Consider the following 17998-nt stretch of genomic DNA (forward strand, 5'->3'; position numbering starts at 1 on the left):
TGCCCAGATTGGATTTAGGCAAGTGGTATGAAAATTCTCACCAAGATCACTCAGAAAGACAGAAGGACAGTAAAGAAGCAGCACAAGATTTATGATGTTCCCAGGTGTTTCCCAACTAATGTCCAGGAAGTTTATACATTTTATTCTTCACTTATAATTTGCTAAACTTAACTTTGGACCCAACTTTCCAGAAAGGATTGAAGAGCTTTGTGAATATTTATAAGCATATAAAAACAGAGCCGATTTCCTTGACCAGAAAGAGTTACTCTTTACATTATAGCTTATAAAGGGAGGAGCAGTCTCAAACCAGTTGTATAATTGTGTCCACAGTCTCTACAGAAAAGCTGGAATGCCTCACCTTGATGCCCACATTGGTATTGTGCATATCAACCCTGGCTCTCAGGTCCTTGCTGGCTTTCCTCTGTCCCAGGAAGTGCTTGATGAATTTAATGCTGTATTTCAGGTTGTCCCCACAGCCGCCCCATTGCCATGCCTCTCTGTTCTCCAGGTCTGGGGACTCGTCACAGGTGCAGCGCTCCATGCGACCTGAGCTGCAAGCCTTGGCCAATGAATGTGTGAGTCCAGCTGAAGAGATAGCAAACAGGAAGGCAGTCTCCTTAAACCCTGCAAGTGAAGGAACAAAATGATTCACACAAATTTATATTAAATGGCAGTCAAGCTGGCTGCACAAGGATGGAATCATATTTCAGCTCATTTTCTGACAGTTTAAACAGGAACTGTGATCATCTTATTTGTCGCAAATTCCTAATTCTTTAAAGAGGGCATTTACTGCGCAGTTAAGTAAAACTGCTAGTCAGAGGAACTCTGAAAACAACTATTTTATCAGGAGCTCACCACTCCTTGCTCACTGATCTACACTTGCTCCTGATCCAGCAACGCTGGTGTTAAAATTCCTCCATGGCCTCGCCCTGCCCTATCTTTGCATCTCTTCCGGCCCTCCAACCCTCCGACAACTCTGCAACCCTCCGGTTCTAGTCTCTTGTTCACTCCTGATTACCTTTGCCCCACCATTGGCAGCCCTGTCTCCAGCTGTCTAGACCCTAAGCTCAGGAATTCCCTCCATAAACCTCTCCACCTCACTACTTCTGTCTTTCAAGATGTTCCATTAATCCTACTACTTTGACCAAGTTATTGGTCACCTGTCCTATTATATGGCTCGGTGTCTCATTTTGTCTGAAAACACTCCTGTGAAATGCCTTGGGGCATTTTGCTACTTTGAAGGCACTATATAAATGCAAGTAGTTGTTCTTGTTGAGTAACACCGAAATTCCATTCCATACTCTCATCAATAATAGACTGTGGACGGTACTTGCCATTCGAAGTTTTAGAGTGAACCTTCATGGTGTCATTGAGTTAAAATATTCACTGCCAGACTGCTCTTGGGTAAATAGATATAAAGTGAAAAATGTAGGAGCAAAGGGCTTTTGAGAGAGATGTCTAGCAGTAGTACAGTTACACTAATATTTGGAAGATATTAGGAAGAACAAAAAGAACGATTATTTGATATAAACTGTTAACTATCACTCAATGGACTTGCAATGGTAGCACTACAATAATTAAAGATGCAAGTTCATAAAAAATGTGCAATCATAGTTCATTTAAAATCCATCATATCGCTGACAAGTTATGTCTTATAACAGAGATAACATCCTTTGGCTTTTCGGACCTTATGGACTTTTCTGACAAACTGTCATCATCCTGAAATGTTACCTCTGTTTCTCTCTCTACAGATGCTGCCTGACTCATTGAGTATTTCCAGCATTTTCCATTTTTATATTAGGATATTTTACTATGTAGATGTTTCAGTGCCCATTGGCTGCCTGGTAACAAGGCCCAGCCCTCAGAATGGACCAGGCCTTCCAGCAGCACTACCAGATGGAACACTCTGTCAATTGCTGTCCAATAGTTAAAACTCCATAGAATTTATGGCACAGAAGCAGGCCTTTTGGCCCAATAGGCTGATGCCAGAGTTTAGGCTCCACACCAGCCTCCTCCTACCTTATCACCATTCCTTTCTATTCCTTTCTCCTTCATGTACATATCCAGCTTCCCCTTAAATGCATCTATGCTATTCATCTCAACTACTCCATGTTGTGTAATCACTATCAGAGTAAACAAGTTTCTCCTGAAATCCTTATTGGATTTAGTAGTGACTATCTGATATTTATGGCCCCTAGTTCTGGACTCCCACACAAGTGAAAACATCTTCTCTATCAAATTCTTTCATAAGTTGAAAGAGCAGAGGGCACTATTAGGTCATCCTTCAGCCTTCCCTCTCCTAGAGAAAACAGTCCCAGCCTGCAATGTCTTTAAATCTATCCCTTGAGTTTTTCAGTCATGGTATTTGCCTTTATATTGGAAATCATTAATTTAAAAATTGCCTGTAGCTCCCTGTCTATTATTCTACATATTAACTCTATGAATCCCTTGATTGGATAATTGTCTTGTAATCACCCCTGGGTATCCATTATACCTTGTCTGGACCATTTGACCATCTCCAATACATTACAGCCTATAATAATTCCGAGGCAGTAGTTACCCACTATTTAATTTGACTGCAAAGCATTTTCCACCATTCCTGATCAGTGAATTAATTTACAACTTATTTTAACTCTTGTAGCATTGGCTTTCTTTTACAGGTTCCATTGCTTCATAATCTCTATCAAGTCGTATTGCGAAACTTATTTTCTGAAGATAAATATTTGTTTTTGGCCCCAGCTTCCCAAAAAAGTGCAACTTGATTCATTTATTTTTCTACAGGTAAACTACTCCAATTCAGCTATCCCCATTAAAAAATCAGCAGCTTCAAAGAGTTAATGTTCATTTTTTTAGAGAAAAACAAGAGTCTTTCTCTCTTATGGTCACATTTTTTGCAGCTAAATTGATATTTTCATAATCTTGACTTTCACCCTCCCGTGGCCAGTTTATTGCAACTGTCCCAGGTTTGACCCCTAGTCTGTGCTAATGATCCCAGGCATGGCATGAGCTGATGATGCTAAACTGCCCTGTACAATCCTGCTTCCAGGTTCCAGTTGTAAGTCAAAGGTCTGTATTCATGAGCATTAGGTGAGTACAGAATTGGACATGGCTGCAATAGGCTCACAAATGAAGACTGGCCAGTTGTATGACTATCACCGGTAGAACTACACCCAGCTCAGGTCAGGATTTTCAAGAGAGCAGGGGACAAAATTGAAAGAGATAAAAACAGCACAACCCAGACTCTTGAGAACAAGGAGGTGTGAGAATAGTCACTAAAAGAAAATTAATCAGTTTGTCACAGTATGTTGCTGGGCTCCTGCCAGCTTATTCTCAATATCATCCTTTTGGGCTGTTAAATCACATAGAATTTGCATAGATGAACACACATTTGCGCAAATATTTACTACAATAGTTGTTTACATAGCCTTAAAGAGATCTACGATGTCATTTAAATGGTCACCAAGTCTTTAAATAATCATCTGATTTACATCAAAGTATGGGAGTTATGCATGCACAACAATTACAATATCCTAAAAAGACTTGCATTTATGTAGAGCCTTTCATGACCACCATACACCTCAAAGTGCTTTTCAGCCACTGAAGCACTTTGACGTGTAGTTAGTGTTGTAATTTAGGAAACACAACATCCAATTTGCACACAGCAAGTTCCCACAAACAACAATGTGATAATGACCAGATAATCTGTTTTAGTGATGTTAATGGAAGGATAAATATTGGCCGGAACATCAGGGAGAACTTCCTGCGCCTCTTCAAAATAGTGTCATGGGATCTTTTGCATCCACCTGAGAATGCAGATAGAGTCTCAGTTTAATGTCTCATCCAAAAGACAGCACCTCTGACAGTGCAGCATTCTCTCAGTTCTGCAGTGGAATGTCAGCCTTGATTTTTGCGCTCAAGTCCTATAGTGGAACTCGAACCCAGATGCGTGAGTGCTACCAACTGAACCACAGTTGACACCCAAATATTGAACTCATTATCATTTATGTAAGTGGAAACCTGGGAGTTGATGTTCAATTTTACTTTTTTATATCTTAAATGGCATTGTATTCACGAAAAATTGTTCAACAAATTCTTTCTAGTTTACTTATTGGCCACATCAAATCCTTTCAACTTGTCACTTGTGCATGACACCACCATGAGGAAAAAAGCAAAGAATTATTTTGCCTCTGCTCACTCTTCATTAAAGCCATTGAAGACAAAGTCCATTTAAGACTATTACTCTTATACTTAACTGTGCCCAAAGAATGGAGATTGAGGAACAGTTATGGATCAGTAGCTCTGTGCTCCTTCTCCAAACATGGCAATGTAAAAGTGTACTAATCTTTTTACCGTAATGACTTGCACTTACTGGAGTTTTCGTCAGCTTCACTCTGTACTGGGGGACTTGTTTTATGTAAATACTTTGACTGTCACAGCACTCTATCTTCCAGACTGGAGAAGTTCCAGATTGCATCCTTAGTTGCAGCAGATCTCAGCCAGGTGTGTGGGAATGTAACAGTTGACCTCAGTGTCCCGAGGCTATGCAGCGGACAAAACAAAAACTACAGGGTTCCTGATCACTATCCAGTGACCCCTGACCCTGATGGAAAGCACACCTGTGTAAGGATTGACAGGTTCGGTGATGCTCACATGCTGAAATAGCCTGCAGACATTCTTCCCTGGAAGTTACTGTGGTCCCACTCTGCCAGCACTAGTGGAACCCCCACGCATCATGGCCCAAGGCCAGAGACCCCATCCCAGATCCTGGGGTGCGTTGATTTCCATAGCCCGGCCTGTCTGCCAGTGCCTGCAAGGACATATCAGCAGCAGTCATTCCAGCTCAAACCTACCTGCCCTTTTAAGGTAGAGTAGAGTACCCCTGAGGCCCAAATGAGCGGAAGCATTTTTTAAAAACACTTCAGGTCCCACAGGAGCCACTCCAACTAGTGAAGGTTATTGATCCCCTCCAGCAGTCAGGATCCAACTCATATTCCGGACACCACCCACTTTCCCATGGCCCAGGTATCAACGGGGCGTATTCTATCCAGCCACAGAAATTGTGGATGCTCTGTGACCAAAATCACATGGAAAGAATAATCATTCTAGCAAGGCAGGACTGTAGGGCTGTTGGCTCCAGTAGAACTGTAATCCCTAATGAGAAGAGTGGGAGAGGAATGATAAAAGTGGCCCAACTTCATCACAGTGGCTGAGCTTGTAAGGATTTATCTTATTTCTGTGGAAGATCTCATGCTGTTTCCTGAAGTGACTAACAGTGCTTGGGGGTAAATACACATTCACCTTTGACAGAATCATGGCACAGACTTTCAACAAGAATGTCACTGTGGCATTTTAATTCTGCTTTCTTGCTGTAGTCAAGAATGAGGAGCATGGGTCTCAGTTTACCCTAGTTCAGGTAACTTTGTGAACTTTTGGAAGCCCAAGAAGAATGTGATGTGTTGGAGCAGTGGTGGGGGACATAGCAGCAAATATTTAACCCCCAATCCACTGAGTGCTCGATTTCACGCACTGGGAGGGCAGTTGGAGATACCATCCCTTCCAGGTCACCTACCACTCTGGTCAGGCACAGAACGACCTTGGCAAAGGTTTGAGAACAAATTCTTTGTCCATCCTTTCAGCCACAGTTAGTGAATGATCCCAAGGAGAAAGAATGAGGGAGTTTTCAAATAAATAATATGTTGAGTGTTTTTATTTTCTTTATGTTAATAAAACAAAAGAGATCATAAAAATTACATTCCTAAAACTAATTTTCATCCAAAATCATCATCATATTATGCTTTGGAACCATTCCAAACTAGAAATTTGGAACTGTCTCTATTCAGATTACAAAATAATAATATTGTTCAGGCGCCGATAACAATTTGAGGTGTTTTAAACATTAACTTCTCTTCTGTTTTTCTTCTCAAATGTTCTCCTTCCCCTCTGACACTTGCTAGGCTACAATTTCACTGACAACCATTGTCTGCTAGTACCTCGTCCAAGGGTCCATTATCCTGAATGTTAATTGATGGCTGGACCATGGGAAGGTGGGTGGTGCCTGGAATATGTTGGATCCTGACTGCTGGAGGGGATCAATAACCCTCATTAGTTGGAGTGGCTCCTGTGGGACCTGAAGTATTTTTTATAAAATGCTTCAGCCCATTTGGGCCTCAGGGGCACTCTACTCTACCTTAAAAGGGCAGGTAGGTTTGAACTGGAATGACTGCTGCAGCCGAACCCAATCCTATCCTCACCTGATATCCATGCCAATGTGCCTTTCAGCAGGGGGCATTCAACAGTGATCATGAGCAGGGTTCCAGGCCTCACCACTACTACTCCTATCCCAGGGTTGCTGAAATCAACTCTAAAACACCAATGACTGCCCCAGCGTGACATCTCCTAACTCAATGCAAATTAGAAGTTGAACATGGGACCTTCTAGTCAGTATGGTTTACTCCCACAGTGGTACATTCATCCAAATAGCCATCAGAGCTATTTTAAGTATTTATTATAGCCCTAGAATGGAGTTTGTGGGATAATTGATTATGCACAAAAAGCTAATTTCTTTCAGTTTGATAAGACATTAGGGGATAGAAATTCCTCAGGCTATGGCACAGAACAGGCAATATCAGGCAACCATTATATGCAGTGCCTGGTATTTAATTCTATTGACGACAGTGGAACTGAATATCAGGTGCAGCATATAATGAGAGGCCGATCCAATACTGCTCATTTTGTGCCATTGTCTGAGATGAATTTCAACCCATTGATCTTCTGTTTTGTGACTGTTGCACATAATACCGCCATAAAGACTAAAAGTATATCTCAGCTTCAGTGCACCTCACAATGCCTGGCTCTCTGCTCTCACGATTAGAGAGATCCAAACACTAATATTTATTTATTTACAACTTCAGTGCCATTTTTATTGCATTATATACGATACGAAAAATGATGGATAGGAAAGACCTACCAATCCATCCAGCCTGATCCATACAGTTGTGAAGACTTATAGACCATAATGCAGACACACTCCACCCTACCTGGAGCCATGTAGTTTCATGGGAGTGCATGAATAAAAGAGATAGAAACCCAGACCAATTATTTATTTAGAGATACAGCACTGAAACAGGCCCTTCGGCCCACCGAGTCTGTGCCGACCATTAGCCACCCATTTATACTAATCCTACACTAATCCCATATTCCTTCCACATCCTCACCTGTCCCTAAATTCCCCTACCACCTACCTATACTTGGGGCAATTTATAATGGCCAATTTACCTATCAACCTGCAAGTCTTTTTTGGCTGTGGGAGGAAGCCGGAGCACCCGGAGGAAACCCACGCAGACACAGGGAGAACTTGCAAACTCCACACAGGCAGTACCCAGAATTGAACCCGGGTAGCTGGAGCTGTGAGGCTGCGGTGCTAACCACTGTGCCGCCCACTAATTATTTTTAGAGGGGGAAAAATCTGGAACATTCCTCTCCAACCCCTTACGGCAATCAAAATTAGTCCAGGAGACCACCTTAGCCCTGATCTTGCATGCAGTCATCTCTGCCCTGCAAGACTGCATTCCATGGCACCAAACCTGATATACTAACATAGCAGCTGTACCATTTCTAAGCCCAGAAATTACTGCTGGTGATAATAGTTCATGCATACTTATCACATTTGTACGACATTCCTCTGTGCATCATTTTAATAGCGTTTACTCATGTAAATTACTCCAGAAGACCACCTTGATGAACATAAAGAAAATTGTAGAAAGTACAAAAAATATATAATTAGGTACAACTTCTTCCTCAACGTCTTGAACAACATCTCAATGATACACATTACAGTAGATCCAATGAGTCCTGGCACATTAGATCCAAAGTTATGTGGTTGCATTGCAGGACAATTTAAGCTTGTTGAGTAGATAGGAAAAGACTAGAAATTGAACAAATAAATACTATGAAATTAGTGTGTGATATTGCCTGACAAATATTTAACAGCTTGTATGCCAATTAGTTGTCCACTATTTCAACTAGGTTTATGCCTCTAGTCATACATTACTAGGGCATGAAGTACTTTCTAGACTTGAATTCTAAGAATCTTATGTTTGCCCTTCTATCCAAAACTATGATTTTATGTTATATAAATTATATTGAAGTGAACTCTAATGTAAGGATAATGTTACATGTAAAAAGATGTTCATGTCCAGGAGGACCATTGATTGAAACTGGAAGACTATGATGGCTGGTCCCAACTGGATGCATGGATGGAAGAGTTTCAGGGAGATAAAGCTACTCTGGATATAGTAGCCATTTTGCTCAAAAATAGCTGGAATACCAGAGAGTTTGTCCCCTTTACTCAGGGATGGTTCACTAAACATCTCCTTTTGCTATTCAGTGACATGCCCCATTGCCCTCAGCATGCCTCTAAGTTATTGAGTGGACCCTGTTGACTTACTTTAGTTTGCCCTGTTTTCTTTCAAGATTTACAAAATTGAGCTATATTGATTAGGATATAAATGTCACCATGTTGGAAGCACTTGGCTGTGGGATAAGAGCTGTGTCTCCTTCTTTAGTGCTGAACATTGTGTGTTAAGTTTTGTGCCTTCCTTGTCCTTTTGCTGTTCAGTCATGTTTCTGAACTTATTTTGTACCTCAACACTCTCAAGCTCCATTACTAGCTTGCTCTTCATACTCATATGTTGGCTGTACATGTCATAATTAAATATAATAACAACTTAAACCAAATATGCTGCGTCTGCACCACACACAACAGCATATTCAATGCCCAGTCACCACTTCAATTGGCTGCAATGCACCAATGTAGATTCAGTGCCACAGATCAAATGATTACCATAGAGCCATAGAAAAATTACGGCACAGAAGGAGGCCATTCAGCCCATCGTGTCTGCGCCGGCCGAAAAATCTAACTGCCCAATCTCATCCCACCTTCCAGCACCTGGTCCATAACCTTGCAGGTTACAGCACTTCAGGTGCATGTCCACGTACCTTTTTACAATCTGAAATCAAAAAGATCCTGATAATCGGCTGCAAGATTTCCAGTAATGGTCAATATCATATTGAATTAAAAGGCGTAACAATACAGCTTTAGGATACAAGCAATATGTGCAACCAGGAGAAAATTTTATTTCAAAGAGCTCACAATGTCTACTGTTAGATTTTTTCATAAGTTGATTTCTTTCCTAATAGGGGAGGCACTTTAAACATTGGGCTAGAATTTGCTGGAGCAGGGCATCCTGTTAGATTAGGCTCTTTCCCTCATCCTTCAGCTCAAAAAGTTTTTACCCTGCAAGATAGGGCGGCACAGTGGCACAGTGGTTAGCACCGCAGCCTCACAGCTCCAGCGACCCGGGTTCAATTCTGGGTATTGCCTGTGTGGAGTTTGCAAGTTCTCCCTGTGTCTGCGTGGGTTTCCTCCGGGTGCTCCGGTTTCCTCCCACAGCCAAAAGACTTGCAGATTGATAGGTGAATTGGACATTATAAATTGTCACTAGTATCGGTAGGTGGCAGGGCAATATAGGGACAGGTGAAGATGTGGTAGGAATATGGGATTAGTGTAGGATTAGTATAAATAAATGGGTGGTTAATGGTCGGCACAGACTCGGTGGGCCGAAGGGCCTGTTTCAGTGCTGTATCTCTAAAGTTGCTGCACAATTGATCCATTAATAATGGTGAGCATTAGATTCAATGTATTTTGGCAACAAATTCTGGGCCATAATATTTCCTGCTTTGCAAGTTGGCCCATTTTTTGATATCTGCACTTTTCCTAGCAACTCGTTTCCTTCTACACTGAACGTGTGGTTATTCTGGCCATAATTATATCCCAAAGCTATCCACAACAGTATGCAGACCTAAGCCAAACAGAACTCTGTTCTGTGCCGAATTAACTGACAGTCTGAGCAGTGGTAGGACCACTACAATGTGTGGGTGCTGGGCTTAGCCATGATGTTCATCTGGTTGAATAGCATAGGCTCAAACATGAGGAATGGGCACACAGTCAAGGTATTGGCGACCTGCTTCTTGTAGAACTAGGCTGACCTCTTCAGACTAGAGAAGATGAAATGCAAAGCCACTTTCTATCTCTGCCCATAAAGTACATTGACATTAATCATTATAGCTGTTAGCTAAATACTTCTTTGCTAAGTGTACAGACTTTATCATAATTGCTGCCAGGATGATATGCATGTAAGGGCATGCATGGTTACTTTCTATAGCTGTTACATTAGTGCTGCTGTTTCAATAATCTGCTAAACCAGCAAAGATATAGCGTGAAGCCCTTTACAGTCTAGGAAACCGTCCGGTATAATGAATAGCACATTAGGAACTGCTGCAGCGGCTAATTCTTAGTAATATTACTCTCGAAATTCTTGCTAAAATAATATAATCCTTGGTGATAGGGGATTTATACGTTTAAGAAGCAATGGGTTGTTTAACCTAAATCCCGTTGCAGGAGTTAGATAATTTGGACGGATTTAGAAACATATCAAATGAGAGTTTTTTTTCTAATTTGTGTTTTGTTTATTCTATGCACTCCTGGGGTCTTTGTTTTAAACACAAATACACTCATTGCTTTATGTTTTTTAAGTGATTGTTTTCTGGAGATGACGTGCTTGGATATTGAGCTGAGGTCAAAGACGGTCACTGTTCCAACAGTAATTATGGGATCTCCTCTTCGCTGTGTGCAGTTTCACAACATACAATTAGGTTTGAAAGCAGCGCGAAGAAGAGAACAAGGTTCAACCGAGGTATCACTCTGTCCCATGTGCATAGTTCTCCTGCACTACTTTAATGAAGGCATTAGCAGCACATAAGAGGCATTAAAGATAGAGCTAAGCTGAGAAAAATGAGCGGCAGGAATAAGCTAGAGACTAGATAGAAATCAACTTGGGGGAAAGTGAATAATTTCAACTGAGGCAAAGCAGGGCTGGAAAACGAGTGGAAAATCATCAACTCGCCTGATTGCTTAAGGGGGTTTTGTCTATGGGATTAACCCACTTAAAATAAACCAGTTACCCCTTGCCTAAAAGCAGCTCGCGGAGCAGTATGGCGCAAGTTTTAATATTTTTAAAGATCATTACGCAAACTGTTTACTAGAATCTAAGATTTATTCAAATGAAGCTATCAGCGAGGATTATGAAAGAGTCCGGAAATAGAGGGGAATGTGTGTTTGGGTGCGTCGAGGTGGGGAGGGGAATGAAAGAATTGGGTGGGAAATGGAGAGGGCATAGGGACTGGGGGAATGGAAGGGGAAATGGGGAATGAAGGAGGAATCCTGTACAAATTGTATATTATTGGTGTCAGTTAGATACATTTTGAGGTGCCCACTCTGAATGCCTCTGATCCACTCCTATTTCAAAAACACCAAATACTTCGACATTGGGAAAGCTTGAAGAGCATATCATTGTGAGCAACAGTTTGTAAAATGTTATAACACTAAGGGCTCGGTAATGTCAATGGAAAGTGCCTAAGGAAACTATCAACGGTTTGTATCGGAACTGCGCAATTACATCTCCTCCCAGTTACAGTACTGCACCCTTTAAAGCATGCGGGGAGTGAGCTCCGGTCAAATTGTCATCTCAAGTTAATTACTTCAACTAATATCAAATCCTTCCCCTTCCCCAGGTGTCGAGGGAACTGAGCAAGTGAAAGTTCCCAAATCGCCCGTCTGGTACAATGCCAGAGGCGGGGAGGGTTGTTTCCTACTTGCCGAGACTTGAACCAGAAAACCCCGTGATCAGTTAGTGGCAAAACAATAGTTAATAGGACAACCTTCAAATCAGAGCTAAAAGTGAAATACTGGGTATGCTAATTCTGATGGAAGGTTAACTTTCTTTCCACAGATGTTGCCTGACCTGCTGAGCATTTCCAGCATTTCCCGTTTTTATTTCAAATAAGGGAAGGTAGATGAGTATATGAGGAAAAAAAGAGAAGCAGGATATGTGAAGCTGCCGAGGGCCTAAGGTCTGGAATTCTCTTCCTGGACCTCTTTAACTAACTCTCCCCCTTTAAGACACCCCTTAAAACCTACCTCTTTGACCAAGCTTTTGGTCACCTGTCCTACTATATCTTAATGTGATTCGGTGTCAAATTTTGTTTGATAAATCATATTGGCCCTTAGACGGTTGTAGTTAATGCTATCTAATATCTGTGATTAATGTCTATTTAAGGGTCACACCAAAACACCAACAGTTCTAAGTTCCTAGTTCTTCAACTGTTTTCCTTGATATATAATGAACTAGACTTGGGTGTGCAGGGCACAATTTCAACATTTACAGATGACACAAAGCTTGGAAGTATTGTGAACTGTAAGGAGGATAGTGATAGACTTCAAGATAACATAGACAGCCTGGTGGAATGGTTGGACACATGGCCGATAAAATTTAATGCCGAGAAGTGTGACGTGAAACGTTTTGGTAGGAAGAAGGAGGAGAGGCAATATAAAATAAAGGATGCAATTCTAAAGGGGGTGCAGGACCAGAGGGACCTGGGGTCTGTGTGCACAAATCATTGAAGGTGACAGGGCAGGTTCAGAAATTTGTTTAAAAGGCATACAAGATCCTGGGCTTTATAAATAGAGGCATAGAGTAAAACAGCAGGACGTTATGGTGAACATTTATAAAACTCTGGTTCAGCCTCAACTGGAGTATTGTGTCCAATTCTGGGCACTGCACTTTAGGAAGGAGGTGAGGGCTTTAGAGAGGGTGCAGAAAATATTTACCGGAATGGTTCCAGGGATAAGGGGCTTCAGTTATGTGGATAGATTAGAGACATTGGAGGTTGTTCTAGAGAAGATTTGATAGACGTGTTCAAAATCCTGAGCGGTCTGGACAGAGCAGATAGAGAGAAACTGTTCCCATTGGTGAAATGGTCAAGAACCAGTGGACACCGATTTAAGATGATTGGCAAAAGAACCAACGGGGACATGAGGAAAACGCTTATTATGCAGCGAGTGGTTATGACCTGGAATGTACTGCCTGAGAGTCTGGTAGCGATAGATTCAAAGGGGGCTTTCAAAAGGGAAGTGGACAAGCACCTGAAGAGAAAATAAATTGCAGGGCTTTGGGGAGGGGAAAGGGCGGGGGAGTGGGACTAGTTGAATTGCTCTTGCAGAGATATAGCACGGCCAAGACGAGCCGAATGGAATCCTTCCGTGCTGTAACCATTCTATGATTCTTATGTATTTAGTAGTTAGCGTATTATTGTGCAATGAGTTGAGTTCGGGATTTTTAATAAATTAAAATTAATGGACCAAAAGAAATCAATTTATTGTGCTTTTTTAGTTGCATTTTGAATTGGTGTTAGCATCGTCGGGAGGGACAGGATTACAATCAAACTCACTCCCTAAAATAGGCTGATGCTCAGACTCTGGGTTTGATCTCTGTCCTGGTTAAGGGTGGTCTGTAATCCAGTTGAAGGAAATATTAAACTGAAAGCTAGTGATTAAATCGTGTTATTGAATCGGCATCAAGCCCATCCCAGTCAGTTTATTTTATTTTGACTGTGAAATTTCGCCAAGATTAAAGGCGATCGTTGCGTGCTGGGGCTCACATCCGAACGCCCTTTTCCTCTGGGAACCGAACGCCTTTCCGATCTAAAAATATCCCAGTAATTAGAAAGATTCCCAGAAGTCAGGCCAAGGATGAGCGGACAAACAAGAGAGAGCTCCCGGAGTGAGAGAGATTCCGTCAGAATCGACCTGATGTCGAATCGATTTCTTTCCGATTCTACCCCTCACTCCGTCCTCGCCCCTAAAACTCAAAGCAAGCTTAGCCCAGGAAGTGAATATGTCACTTGTGGCTGTCTGTTGTTTCTCAGTCCCGTGTGCACGATAAAAGGACTATAAAATCGGAAATGAAAATAGACAAACAACGCAGGTTAGTTCGCATATGAGGACCCTCACACAGAGGTTTTTCAGATGTTGACCTGCTGTGTATCTGCAGTCTGGCTGGAAGATTAAACTGGGTAAGAAGTGGATGTGTAGAAGCCACTACAAACAGACTACTTCTGGTATCAGAACTACAAATAGTCAAATGTGAAATCAGCTCTCTGACAGCCATCCATTCAGCCCTGAACTATCTGCCACCGCCAGTGGTTACAGAAATGGGAAACGCTACCCCCCCCCCCCCCCGCTCGTAAATATCAAGGAGGAAGCAGAACTTTGTATTTAAATAGCATCTTCTGGGGTCTCCGAAAGGTCCCCGAGCGCTTCACACCCAGTGCATTACTTTGAAACTCCGTTATCTGGTATTCGCTGGAGTGGAATCGCCTGTATCCGCTCTGTTTGCAAACATTTACTGATGGAGTTTAATAGATAACACATTATAGAATGATCCGGCCTGTTGACTTTTATTAATTATTAATAGTGTAAATGAATAGTAAATTGGGCATTAAGAGAACTACATTGCTGACAGTACAGCTCTGTACATGTCTGAGAGTATGTGGGGGGGGGGGGCGAAGAGAGAGGGAGGGGTGGGATATAATGTTAAACAGACAAAAGTATATTCGCTTAAGCGTTAATTCATACACTGTAGTCACATACACGGCTCCAAAGGTCACTCAACTAAGATGGTATACACATTGTACCTCTAATGTATCATTTTGTACACACGCTTTGCTTTCTAGATACATAGATGTACATACACGCTCCACCGAGCTACACAAACTAACATGGATATATTCACACAATAGTTCTACAAGCGAAATACAACACGTTTAAACCCGCTAACACCCAAAGAGCAAATTACTCTCTCTCTCTCTCTCTTTCACACACACACACAGATTGTCAAACCCTCTAAATTCAGAAGTATTTTCGTTCAGTAAATTCTAGAAGCAGTAAGAACTGTGCCATACCAGGTCTAGCCTTAGAATGATAGCTGACATTAATATCCGCTGGAGAGTAACAGCGGCGGCAGATTACAGCCCAGGGACAGTGAGTCGCCACACTGATTCATCGGAGAGACGGGGGACAAAACTGGAGGTGAAAGGACAGCCGAGTGAAGGGCACTCGGTCCGGTTGAGAGAGGCTGCAAAGAGCGGCTTGGCTTCTGTCCCCTATAATGTAACAATAGGGCGAGCCGGGCCAAGAGGTGATACACAAATAGGCAATATAGACCAGTTCAGTCTGCTCTGCCAGCTACCCGACTGGATAAAACATTGCACCAATTACAACTTCACATTCAGGTCCAAAAACCGGGATTGCAATTTCTCCCTGGGACTCGTTTTATTCTGTTTTGGGATTTTTTTTGTGTGGAAAGGATGGCTTCTTGGCAGAACGGGGACGAATCTGAATGATACCCGCTTCATAATCTTTCACAGAAGTAAAAGCCGTGATCTGGATCTGTGGCTTTTCCCCTCTAGTCGGTGGGACAGTTCCCTCCACAGAAACCAGCCTTGTTTCAGGGAAGAAACTTTCTAATCGTCGCACTAACCATTGCAGGAGTTACTTGCAGCTCTGCTGCATGAGATTGTCAAATGTTACGTTAACATTTCACATTCAGTTTCCAAATTCGTATATATAGATTCATAACGTGGTCTAATTGCAATAATCTAAAATAAAATCTATTGCTGTATCCGCAATATTTTTAACGTGCTTTTGTGGCATACATTATATGACATCGAGTTATATACTATAGTATGTGATAAAATTCTCTAGCACCCGACTGTATCGGCTTCAAAATGTCACGTGATACGCTGTAATATTCTGTCGGGTTGCATCCTATCTGTAATATTCTACAGTGCACTGAAATATCCTGCAATGTTCTTTAACAACCTGAAATATTACCTAACATTCTATAATCCCTTATAACATCCTAAAATATTGTCTGATATCCCTAATTACACATTAAGACCTGTCATATTCAACAGCCTCTGATATGTTGATTCCCTGTACTAGATTATCGTAGAGTACACTACATCCTGTAAAACGCTGTAACATCTAACATTCTGTATCGCACCATATTCCGTAATATTCGCTAACATCACAGTCGTTAATTAATCTTCTGTAATTCACTAAGATCCCACAGTGTATCATATGTAACACGCAATAATACTCTGTAATATTATCTAATACCCCGGAATGCATTATTATCTCGTAATGCACAATAATATAACACTCTGTAATCGTAGCCAATATTCTATAGTAAGTGCAATTAATATACTGTGTCACATTCGTTTCCGACCGCCATCTGAAATAAACCCGGAAAGTTCCTTGTTATTATCAGGTTTTTATTCGCAGAAACTGCTTCCTGATATCGAGGCTCTTTTAATCTTATTCGCCGCCCGCTCCTTCTCCCACTCACACATCTTCAGTCTCAAAAGACAATGGACAACACTTCGCAACTACGATTTTTCAAACTCCACTGTTTCTGTGACATGCATTGCCAGCAAGGATTTGTTTGGCAGATTTGTTGAACGAGATTGAAACACTGTATCGACCTGTTATCCGCTCATTTAAGGGCCACTTGTGAATATAATTAGACCTGTTGGTAATTGCGTTCAACTCGACATCTATCCACAACCAGTGGCGAAAGTTGCAGCGAGCAGACACACCGCTAGCGAGTAAAATCGGTCAGAGAGACCAGAGATTGGAAGAAAGGACACTTGGAACACATACAAATCCGAATACTAAACAGTCCAATCCAATTTGACCTTAAAGAACACACACACACAAAAAGACATGGACAGACACACAGAGACACAGACACACAGTCACAGACTCTCACACACACACACACAAACACATTCGTGAGCAAGCTCCACCGGCATTTGGAGAATCTCCTACGCATCGCTTCTCGTGTTAAAGTGAATAAGGTTACATCTTTCTGAAGCTGAAGCGGATTATTCGCTAGATTAAATCTCTGTAACAGCAATTCAGTAGTTATTAGTGGTTCTGTTTAAAGTTAGTATCGCAGATCCGTACCAATTAAAGTCGCATCCCCGCAGTAAAGTTTCATATCTTGCTGTATTTCTGTACCCCCCCCCCGATATCATTAGGGTTGTTTTCCCGGTTTCCACCTGCACTTACCCCGCTTGATGAGGCTCCCTCTGCCCTCCAAGCTGCAGTTCCAGCGCTCGGTCCTGAACTGGTAACGGCACTCGAGTGCGCTGAGGCGGATCGCGTCCCGCAGACCCTCCGCTAACCCGGGTTCCCTTCGGCACAGCCGCTTCTGCCTGCGGAACAGCTTCAAGCTGTCGCACTGCTTCAGGTGAACCTTCCCGGGACCTGAATCTTCCAGGATCGGCGTCGAAAGCACGGCGAGAGGTTCCTTCCCGGTCAATCTGCTTAAGGGAAAGAAAGAGATCAAACAGGGGAGGGAGGAAGAAATACAAATAGAAACAACAAAGGACACCTGCCAGCCACTGCATTAGACCTGAGTTAACGGACTGGATAAAACTGACAGGCACATCTCCACAATATATACAACTTTATACAGATTGGCACGTGTGTGGCTTCTTTAACATTCTACAATGTGTAATATTTCAATCAAAATAATTCCCAATTCATTTATCTCTTAAAATGTTATACATATATTAAAGCAATATTTGCTCCTCCGTCAAACAGGAAAGGTTCATTCAACTGAGTTACAAGTTGTTTGAATGAGATATATAGATTTAAGATTGAATATTGTCAGTAGAACCGACCCGAAGTAAGCCGATCCGGGAGCGATGATGCTCGCTGCCGTGAGCAGGATGGTCAGACAGCCGGTGCTCGGAACCCGGCAGCGCATTTTGTCGCTTCTCTGCCGCTCCTCATCTCGTTTGGCGGTGCCTTGGGTGCCTCTGATCAACGCATCGGGCGCTCGCTGCACTAAAGGTCCGGGCCGGCCCGGCACACCCCAGCCACCGTACACAGGGCTCTTCCTATTGGACTGCCTCCTGCCCACCCAGCTGTCCAATTGGCTGGATAGGAGCCGGAGGAAGGCGGGGTTTCGGGCTCAGGTGCGTGTTGCTCTGGAACACCTGGAGAGAGCTGAGAGTGAAAGCTTTCCGG

The 17998-nt window shown here is 42.3% G+C and overlaps 1 protein-coding gene across 1 annotated transcript in view; it reads right to left on the reverse strand.

Moving 5' to 3' along the window:
- The window catches only part of wnt9b (wingless-type MMTV integration site family, member 9B), a 30686-nt gene extending 12889 nt beyond the window's left edge, over positions 1–17797 (reverse strand). The window contains exons 1-3 of the mRNA XM_068013168.1: positions 17650–17797; positions 17033–17286; positions 359–624 (exon numbers count right to left, since the gene is read on the reverse strand). Of these exons, the coding sequence (XP_067869269.1) occupies positions 359–624; positions 17033–17286; positions 17650–17735 (606 nt within the window). The 5' untranslated portion in view covers positions 17736–17797. The remainder of the gene's footprint in view (positions 1–358; positions 625–17032; positions 17287–17649) is intronic.
- Positions 17798–17998: the final 201 nt, after the last annotated feature.

The sequence above is a fragment of the Heterodontus francisci genome, chromosome 33 (genome assembly GCF_036365525.1).
Source record: "Heterodontus francisci isolate sHetFra1 chromosome 33, sHetFra1.hap1, whole genome shotgun sequence".
NCBI classification, from domain to species: Eukaryota; Metazoa; Chordata; class Chondrichthyes; order Heterodontiformes; family Heterodontidae; genus Heterodontus; species Heterodontus francisci.